The sequence below is a fragment of the Echinops telfairi genome, unplaced genomic scaffold (genome assembly GCF_000313985.2).
Source record: "Echinops telfairi isolate 266 unplaced genomic scaffold, ASM31398v2 ScPeMD7_29;HRSCAF=101, whole genome shotgun sequence".
In the NCBI taxonomy this organism is placed as follows: Eukaryota; Metazoa; Chordata; class Mammalia; order Afrosoricida; family Tenrecidae; genus Echinops; species Echinops telfairi.
In genome coordinates this window covers 10,244,130-10,255,052 of record NW_022103926.1, presented here as the reverse complement: position 1 = coordinate 10,255,052, position 10,923 = coordinate 10,244,130, and the positions used below count along the sequence as shown (strand labels likewise).

The following is a 10,923-nucleotide window of genomic DNA, read 5'->3' as shown; positions in this document are numbered from 1 at the left end:
TGTGTGTGTGTGTGTGTGTGTGTGTGTGTGTGTGTGTGTGTGTGTGGTGTCCAGAAGCCCTTCTACCGAGGCTGCCTCTCCTTGGTCAAGGCCTGGCGTCTTTGGCCACAACCAGAAGCTACTTCCCCTTGCCTGTGGGTTCAGTGGGTCAATCTGATGGGGGAGTAGAGCTGGTCTCTGCCTCCCCTGGGTCTCCACACCCCCAGGATCAGCCTTGCCGCCCCTGCATACCCTAGCGCCCAGCCTCAGCTTCTCCAGCCCCATTGTCTCACTGTCAAGCTGGTATTGATGGTCTCCCCGCACCTCTATGGACATCCCAGGGGACATGCATTTATCAGCCTCAACAAGACTGCCTTGTCCCAAGGGTGCCCCTGGGTGTACCCCCACCCCCAGGGGCTTGGCCAAAGCTTTCTTAATAAAAGTGCCTTTTCCTTCCTAGCTGCCTGCTGCCTGGTGTTGGGGAGGAGGGGAAGTTGGGCAGAGGTGACTGTGCCCTGGCCTGCTTTCCCATCACTGGACCCCTGGGCACAAATGAGACTTTGACGGTGTCCCAGGACCATGTGGGAAGTGGGTCCCACTCATCACTCACTTTGGTACACTGCCTCCCCCTCCACCCCCACCCCCCATCGTCTTCATCCTGGACCAGTGTCAGGGATGCTGGCCAGTGGGCAGGTCAAAGCCCCTGGATGAATGGGGCTGGTCCAGCTTCTTGGAGCCACTGGAGGATGGGAACTGTTTGGTTGGGAGGAGGTGGGGGCAGGCAGAGGCAGGGGGCAGTGGGCTGCAGGCCTACCTCCAGCCGAGCCTCATCCATACTAACAGAACAGGCTGCTGCCACACAGAGCCCTGCTGTCCGTCTCAATAGGCTCCTTGTCTTTAGCAGGAAACACAGCATAAGCCTGAGCAGCCGCTGTCAAACGAGGAGGGAGGGAGGCGGGGAGCAGCCAGCTGCTATCAGCCAGCCCTTGTGCTGCTGCCAGGGCTTCACAGGACCCCGCTGACTGGCCTTCTGTCTGTGACCCTGTGTCCCAGGAATCTCCTGAGGCCACATCTGTGGCGTGACTTTCCTAAGCCACAGGTCCCTTCTGTGGCTTGCGCTGCTTTACCTGTGAGTCCCTGGAGATTCCACATAGTTAACAGCTGGGCTGCTAATTGGAGGTTTGAATCCACCCACAGGGCTCCACCTCTGTGCTGTCTAGTCGATTCCGGCTGACAGTGACCCTGGAGGACAATAGAACTGTGCCATAGCATTTCCAAGACTGTAAATCTTTACAGAAGAAGGCAGCCTCCTCTTTCTCCTGTGGACCAGCTGGTGGGTTTGAACCACTGACTTTTAGATTAGCAGGCTAACTCTTACTCCCCAAATCACCAGGGCTTCTTCACCCAGAGGCATCTGGGAAGAAAGATGTGATAGTCTGCTTTGGAAAACCACCATGAGTCACACTCACTGTCACTCCAGGGCAACTGGCTGGCTTCTTTTAATACTGTCCCCACGGCGACAAACTTCCCACAGCTGCATCCATCTGGCCTCTGCCCACCCCACCCTGCAGGCCTCCTCTTTCTCCTGGCCTCTGCCCTGTTTGGGGATGCCCAGCGTGAAGTCTTCTGAGTCAGGTGAGGTCCCTCCACTCCATTCCCCTCTGCCCTCTCAGCGCTAGGGTTTGATCAAAGCTGGCAGCTCATTCCATTGGTCATCCTGGCCTCCCATGCTCTGACCAGGGGCTTCATGGAAGTCAACCTGCGAGGAGATGGCATTGTGGTTTTCCAGGCATCTGGAGTGGCTAGCAGGGCCTGGTTGGGCAGCATGTGGATTATGGCTCCTGTCTCAGGGCCTCATGGCTATTGGGGGCCAGCGGTCACCCTCCCAGCTATGGCCCTGTGTCTGCCAGTTCAACCCATCACATGCCATGTTAGGCTGGAGGTGAGACACCAGCTCCGGAGTGAACATGCTTGGTTGGGCCTAGTGAGGTGGGCCAGTGTGCCATGTTAGGCTGGAGGTGAGACACCAGCTCCGGGGTGAACATGCTTGGTTGGGCCTAGTGAGGGTGGGCCAGTGACCTTATATGGGGTTCAACAGAAGTCCATGCCCCCCAATTCCGTGTGCTACCACATGGCTCCCTCCTGACTACCCAGCAGCCCCCAGCTGGTATTGACATGGTGAGGGAGACCAAGGGCAGCCCAACAACCAGCCTTTCCTGGGCTTGTGCACCTACCCTGTGAGGAGACCCAGTCCCCACCTTCAGGACCTCCTCTCTGGGAATATCCCCAGCCCCTGCCAAATGCCCTGTGTACCCAAGGCTAAGAAGCATCCCTTCCCCCCTCCCCCTGCAAGGATCCATGGCCACCTAGGGAGGGAGCTGCTGGGACCCCCAATGCTTCTCATTCCTGGAAGTACCGCCTGCTCCCTCTCCACCCCCTGGGTTTCACAGCAGAGCCAGCTTCTGGAGCTGGCGCCACAAAAGGGCGCTGTGGCTGCGGGAACCTCTGTTGCCATGGGGACAGGGACCACAGGACCCACATCTGGTAGCGATTGAGAAGGAAAAATTATGAGTCGTGGAAAATGCAAATATTTTTTTTTGTAGCACAGAACACAAAGGAGCCAGAGGAATGTAGGGACTGGAGAAGTGCCAGAGCCCAGCCTGGCGTCCAGCAAGGACACAGCACACGGTCCACAGAGACACCCACATGTCACCAGGCTCATAAAGACTCACAGGAAAACACCCGCCCCCCCACCACCCACATAGACACGCCCTGTAACACATGGTACAGAGACACACACACACGTCACCAGACTCCCAGATACACCCAGGAAGACAGCCCCCCCTACAATCACAATACACCACCAATACCAGCCACAGACACATCCTGTAATGCACACACGTGACTGACAGACATCATGAGATTTACAGACACATAGGGAGACATCACCCTATAACCAGAACACCCACACCCACACCGCACCACCACTTGACAGACGGGCAGAAATTCACCCTGTAACACAGAAATAACCATGGAAACACACACACACACACACACACTGCAATGACACGCACAACCAGACCCAGGGTAAGCATTGAGGTCTCACCCTGCCAGACTCAAATCTACCGTCAGAGAAAGAAATGAAAACACACACGTTACCAGAACCACCTGGTAAGCACCTCATAAGCACCGACAACAGACGTATACACACCACCAGACCTGCAGACACACCCCGACACAGGACAAAAAGCAGCCACAAGACCGCTACAAAGCCTGCGTCCCAAAGACAGCCCCCACAGAGAGACACAGACCCTGCACACATGAACTGAAGCAACATTCTCCCCAGCCACATCCACCAGAAATCCAGAAACAGGCACATGCACACACACACTCACACACTTACAAGTCCTGCAACAAACCAGTGAAACAGCTACAAGAAGGCTGGCACACACACACATACACACATGTACGTGCCCATCACCAGATTTAAATGTGCAGAGACAGGCCCTGCAGCACACACAGTCCACCAGGTACACAACATCAAAACAGAATCGCACCACACGAAACACACTGCACACCACAACAAACCTGAAGGGACAGCTCCTCCCCCTCAGCAACATAGGTCCACACCCTGTGGACACAAAGAAACACCAAGAAACTATTCACCTGACAACACACCAAAACAAACCCATCAAGCCAAGCCAAACCCACTGCTAGTGAGTGGATTCCAACTCCTAGTGATCCTTAGGATAGGGCAGAGTTGTCCCTTAAAGTTTCCAATACTGTCCATCTAGAGGGGAGCACACAGTCCCATCTTTCTTGCCAAGGAGTGGCTAGTGGGTTTGATCTGCAGACCTTTCCGTGAGCAGTCAATACATAGCCCACGATGACGCCAGGACTCCAAACACAACACGTCGTCCTCGTGGTATAGAGAAAAACACTCTGCAAATACACACACACACACACACTGCACCACAGTCACAGAACACAGAATACATACACAGACAACCACAATGAAAGAACCACAGATACACACTAGAGCGGTGGTTCTCAATCTTCCTAATGTCGCGACCCTTTCATACCGTTCCTCATGTTGCGGTGACCCCCCCACACCATACAATTATTTTCGTTGCTACTTCATCACTGATTTTGCTACTGTGATGAATCTGGCGACCCCTGTGAAAGGGTCGTTCGACCCACAACCTTACACACACCGAAGCATTGATACAAACATACTACACACCACACACACCACTACCAGAACCACCCAAGAAACACCAAGGCAAGTACACACCCTGCAAAGACATACACAGCCTCTCTCCCAGACAGACAGAAATACAGAGGCAAACCCTTTAGCACACATGCGCCACAAACCCTCGCCATCAGCAGACAGAGGCAAAAGCAAGACAGAGCCCCAGCCTGTGAAACAGATGCAGACACTCCCACAGAAAACTCAAGCCTAACACACACTCTGCACACACGAAAAGTCACATGCACTATGTGACGTAAAGAAACAAGGACACTTTGGCGCTTACATATCCACACTCATCATACTGCAGCACACACCACTATGGCCCCCTCCCCTCCAAACCGGTCTCTTTCTCACACACACACCTACCATGAGACCCACATCAACATCACACAGCACAACAGGACAGAAATCACCAGACCCTGTAATCTATAGGCCCGTGTCACCAGATCTCTCTCTCTTGGGCACACGCAGTTACAGAAATACCGAGACAATGAGCCTGCAGCATATTCCTCAAGACCCACAGAAACCCGGGCATCCTACGCAGGCACGCACATAACAAGGCACAAGGAGACTGCAGCACGCACAGCACTTGGTACCCATCCAAACCCAAGCAAACTCATTGCCATCACGTCGGTGCCGATTCCCGGACAGCCTATAGGACCGGAGAAATGCCCCTGTGGGCTTCCCAAACTGTAACTCTTTATGGAAGTAGAAAGCCCCATTTGTCTCCCATGGAGCATCTGGTGCTTTCCAACTGCTGACCTTGCAGTTAGCAGCCCAACACATGGCCACTATGCCACTAGAGCTCGTAACCTGGTACCTAGGGACATGAAATCCTAAAGACAAGTGACACTTGTACATGTATGCATATAGAAAGAGATGTATATCAAGAAACGGCTCGCTGAATGAAGGTCAATTATGATCGTGGGACAGGAGAAAAGTAAAAGGAAATAGAGGGAAAAACTAGGAAGCAAAAGACATTTATAGACTCACTCACTCTCTCACTCACTCACTGACTGACTGACTCACTCTCTCATACTCTCACTCACTCACTCACTCACTCTCTCACACACTCACTCACTCACTCTCTCACTTTCTCACACAAAGAAAAAAAAAAGACATTTATAGAGGTCTAAATACAGGCATGTACAGGCCCAGCAGGCTGGGTGACTGCCCAGGCCCAGGCAGGGTAGGGGCTTGCCCCTAGGATGCTGCAGCAGAGTGAGGAGGGGAGTGGTACTGGGGAGGGCAGAGGGCCGCCCTCTCCTCCTGTTCTGTTGGGGAGGGGCAGCCTTCTATGTCCCACCTGGGGCCCTCCTCTTGTTTCCTATTTGCAGTTACTTGAATAAAGAAAAATATCCTTTAAAAAATACAGGCATGTACACATGTAAATATATTAATATATAACAATAGGGATATAGGTCTATGTACATATATTTATATGTTAATTATTAAGGTAGCAGATGGACATTGGGCCTCTACTCAAGTCCTCCCTCAACACAAGAACACTTTGTTCTAACAATCCGGCATTCTGTGATGCTCACCTTCCCGACATGATTGCTGAAGACAAAATGTGTGCATAAGTAAATGTGGTGAAGAAAGCTGATGGTGCCCAGCTATTACAAAATATAGTGTCTTAAAGACTTGAAGTTAAACAAGCGGCCATCTAGCAGAGAAGCAACAAAGCCCACATGGAAGAAGTACACCAACCTGTGTGATCACAAGGTGTCAATGGGATCAGGTATCAGCCATCAGAAGACCCCAAACAATCATATTGATGCAAATGAGGGGGGTCGGAGTGGTGACCCAAAGCCCATCTGTAGACAATTGGACACACACACACACACCCCACACACAGAAGGGTCATAAGGAAGAGATGAGTCAGCCAGAAAGCAGAATAGCACTGACGAAACACACATTCTTCTCTAGTTCTTTAATGCTTCCTCCCCCCACTATCATGACCGCAGTTCTACCTTGCAAATCCGGCTAGACCGGAGCATGTCCTCTGGTACAGATAAGAGCTCTTGGTATCCAGGACAGATAAACCCCTCAGGAACAGTAATGGGTGTAGCAATACCATGAAGGCCAGAGGAAAGTGTGGGGAGAAAGGGGAAACTGATCGCAACAGTCGATGTCTAACACATACACCCCTGCCCGAGGGGGATGAACAACAGAAATGCAGAGGAAGGGAGACAGTGAGGGTGTAAGATATGAAAATCATAACAGTTTATAATATAAAAAGGGTTCACAAGGGTGGGAGGTGGGGGAGGGAGGGACAAAAGAGGAGTTGATACCAAAGACTCGTAGAAAGGAAATATTTTGAAAATGATGATGGCAACATATATACAAATGTGCTTGATTCAATGGATGTCTGGATTGTTATAAGAGCTGTAAGAGCCCCCAGTAAAGTGATTTATTAAGAAAAGAAAGAAAGAAATGGCCACATAGCTGTAGAAGTAGGTAAGTCCCGTCAGGTTCAAGTCTGTAGGTTCAATGTAAGCTGGGGGCTATTCCTGACCCATGTAGCTGCAGGAACTCCACGAGTAGTTCATGACCAGGAAGCACAAAGACGCAGCAGGAGGGCCACAGGCTGGTGGATGCAAAGCTGAATGAATGAATCTGAGGTGGGTGGAATTAATCCAAGATCAGCAGTCTGCTGATGGCTCCAGCAGTTGACAGGCAACACAACAGGAGATCGACAAACGGGGTGCAGGATCTAGTTCCAGCAGAAGGCAAAGGAATAAAAGACTGCTAGGTTCTGCTCAGGGTCTCTCTTATACATAAGGCCACACTCCAAGGAGTGTAATGCCTCCTGAGAAGCAGTACTGTGGAAGAGGAGAGAGGTTTAGTGAGCAGAGAGCAAAAGAGTTAAAAGATAGGTGAGGCTATTGTGGAGGTTTGGAGCTGATATGAGAAAGATAGGCGAGAATTGGGGAGAGCAGGCAGAAGTTGAAGGTGTGATTAAGGATCTGATGGGGGCTTGGAGCTGTGGATACCACGCCTGGGTGGAGTCCAATCATGGTGTGGGAGGAGCCTAATCAGGGATGCAGCCATCTCCAGGCTAAAATCCTCACTGGGCAACAATCCAGAGGCACTGCTGATGTTACCTTGTTGTTTGTCGACTGTCGAGAAGTTAGGCAAGGTGAGGCCACAAACCTCACTGTGTCTGTAATAATCTTTGACCAAACACAGGACCCCAGGGCATTTATTGATCAGAAATGGACAAATGTATTTGGATAGTGAGAGAGGCAGTGAGCAGTGGGAGAGGAGCTGTCCCAGTACCAAATCCAAAGGAGCCACCCCATGCACCCTGTTAGGCAAGGTTCTCTAGAGAAACAAAACCAGGACACATGATTATATATATATTTATACAGCACGAAGGAATATAACAGCTAATTAGTCCACACAGCAGTACAGAGGGCTCAGTTCAACTCACTTCCGTGGAGCAGTTAATACACTGGAAGTCCTTCAACTCACAAGGGCTGCTGGGTCCAAGGTCAAGGAAGCAGACAGCTGAATCTTACCCTGGGCAATGCAGGCAGTCTGCTCACAGGCAGCAAACAGCAGAGTGGGTCACCGACAGTCAGCAAGTCAGGAGCTCAGTGAAGTAGGCCCAGATGGGACATGGAACTCAAGCAGTGTAAGACGACTGACCTAACAGCCTCAAGTTCAAGCGATGAATGCACCAGCAGGGTGGCAAAGCAGGCCTCGAAGGAACCTCAAGCTTTAACAACATGATCCATGGGTTGGCTGTCCTACAGGTAGTGTAGCTCACAAGTTGAGGCAGAGAACTAGCTAAAGAAGCCAACTGCTGGTCCGATTACCAGAGAACAAGAGAGAGAGGGGCGGGCCTTGTCGAGCTATTTATCTCATTGTCCTCCGATCAAACTGTGACCGTATTAATCGCACATGTTCCTATTGGCCAGGTTGGCACAATAAACCTACCTATCGCACACCCCAACTAGTGACATCCTGTTTGCTTTCCTGATGGTGACCTGATCCATACTGAGAGATGAAGCTAACAGTGGCGCTTTCAGCAAATCTGAGGTGCAGCCTACTCTGGGCTGGGACGCCCTTGCGAAATCACAAGGTGTGTGCTTGCCTAGTTAGTCCCTGGCTGTTGTTGTTGTTGTTGTTGTTGTTGTTTTCAGGTGTCATTGAGTCAGTTCCAATCCACAGTGACCCTATGCAACACAGAACAAAACACTGCTCGGTCCTGCGTCATCATCACCATTGTTTTATGCCCGAGCCCATTGATGAAGCCACTGTGTCAATCCATCTCCTTATAGGCCTTCCTCTCTTTGCTGTCCCTCTACTTTCCCAAGCACGGTGTTCTTCTCCAGGGACTGAACTCTCCTGACAACATGTCCAAAGTATGTAAGATGAATTCTCACTGTCCTTGCCTCTAAGCAGCGTGCTAGGCCATACTTCTTCCAAAATAGATCTGTTTATCCTTTTGGCAATCCATGGTACTTTCTATCTTCTTTGCCAATACCACAACTCAAAGGCATCAGTTCTTCCTTGGTCTTCCTGATTCAATGCCACCAGCAGAACACATTCGAGACCAGAAAAACTGGATGGTGCCCGACTTCCACTGCCAACTGCACTGAAAGGGATCACATTAGAAGGTTCTGGATAGAGGAGGAGAAGACTGAAAAATCACATGCAAAAAAGATTAGTTTATTAGTCTAAGACAGAGAGTGATGGGATCCCTTTAGGTCTGGATCAGAATTCATGTCTATGGCTCAATTTTTCAGCCAAACAATAGTCAGTTCTATAAGGGGAACTAGGGAAGCAGTTACTCCTTATCACAATCAACCACTTGAGGTCAAAAGGCAACCTTTACAAGGGCACAATTCAGAAGGGTTAGGAAAGGAGGAATGGAGTTGGGAAACACAAGTAGGAAATGGGACAAATGATATTATATTGTGTGGATTACCATCAGTGAGATGAAACAAGATGTGTAGGAATCGTTGAACGGAAAACTGATGTGCTCTGTAAACCTGCAACAAATTCACAATACAACGAAAGAGAAGTGTTACATATAAATGGAGTCGTATAGTAGCAAACCTTTGGGGACTGGCCATTTAGGCCAGTCTTAAGACCCCGGCAAAGAACATCATGCTAGGTCAAGTAGAGGATCAGTAAAAACGAAGACCCTCGATGAGTTCAATGGACACTGTGACTCTAGCAATGATTTTGAGCAGAGGGCCGATTGTGAAGTGGGTGCGGACCAGGCAGTGCTTCACTCTGTTGTGCCAGGGTCACTCTGAGTCAGAACCGACCAACCAACAAACTAACCTCAAGAGGAGTCCTGGTGACCCCGTTGGTGGTTTGAATCCATCCGTTGCTCTGTAGAAGATGTGACAGTCTCCATAAATATTACTGCCATGGAAAGCCCAGGGGACAGTCTATTCTATCACACATAAACTCACCATGAGTTGGCACTGATTTACCAGCAGTGGCTTGGATTAAACGGGTTTTTATCAGAAACTGCAGTAATCAGGAGCCCTGGTGTTGGGCTGTTAACGGAAAAACCTGTGGTTTGAACCCGCCAGTTCGATCCTAAGGTGTTCGATCCTGTCCTCTAGGGCCATTAGGATGGGAATCAACTAGACAGCAGACTGCAGTGGATTTTTGGTGAAAATCACTATTGCGTTGCCAGGAGCGGGGTGAAAGGGGTGGGATCTCGGCGCCCTCTATTGGCTGACTGTGGTACTCGTGTCCAAACAAGTGGATGCAAACGGAGCCCATTGAGTGTACTGCCAATGGGATGCGACATCTCAGGCTCCGGTTATTATCCACAGCAGGTAGAGCCCAAAACAAAAAAACAAACAAAATAAAACTCTACTGCCATCCGAGTCCATGCTGACTCATAGTGACCCTGTAGCGTTCCCAAGGCGTTACATCTTTACCGGAGCAGGTAACTTCTTCATCTTTCTCCCACAGAGTGGTTGGTGAGTTTGAACTGCTGAGCTTGGGGTTAGCAAGCCATCCCTTACCAGACAGTGCCAGAACAGCACCTAAAAGAAAGCATGAATGCAGCCCCCACTCCATACATTTTTTTTCCCAGTGGAGTTAGCCACATTTGGTTACGATGAGCCATGATCAACGGGATGGAAATGAGTGTGTGTGTGTGTGTGTGTGTGTGTGTGTGACAGTAAGTGATGACTTTGGTATTTCGAATACCAGCTTACCAATGGTGGGAAGGATTTAGTGGCACTTCCAGGCTGAGACAGTCAGAAAACCCACCTCACCACCATCGAGTTGATGCTGACTCATCGTGACCCGACACGGGTACTTGCTCCTCGGAGTGTTCAAGACTAACTCTTAATTGGAATAGAAAGCCCCATTTGTCTCCCGAGTAGCAGCTGGTGGTTTCAAACTGCTCACCTTGGGGATCTTAGCCCACTGTGCAACCACGATGCCTCCGGGGCTCCTAAGACAGACTCCAGACTCACCGCCATCCAATCGAGACCAAGAAGGTCTATTTCGGAAAGGCAGACGATGCACATGAGATGGATCACCAGAACACTATGTGATTCACGTGCTTTGACACATCATCAGGAGGCATCACTCGAAGGAGGAAGGTGACCATGTTATGTGGGGTTGATGGCTGTGGAGTTAGACTGCATAAAGGAGGAACGGCGTAGAAAGCGCAGAATGCTGCTTAGCCTTCTCCAGCGGGCCTG

General features: G+C 50.3%; 1 protein-coding gene across 1 annotated transcript in view; it reads left to right on the top strand.

Moving 5' to 3' along the window:
• The window catches only part of SCARF2 (scavenger receptor class F member 2), a 9,354-nt gene extending 8,311 nt beyond the window's left edge, over positions 1-1,043 (top strand). The window contains exons 13-14 of the mRNA XM_045289579.1: positions 440-567; positions 1,033-1,043. Of these exons, the coding sequence (XP_045145514.1) occupies positions 440-567; positions 1,033-1,043 (139 nt within the window). The remainder of the gene's footprint in view (positions 1-439; positions 568-1,032) is intronic.
• The last annotated feature ends 9,880 nt before the right edge of the window (positions 1,044-10,923 follow it).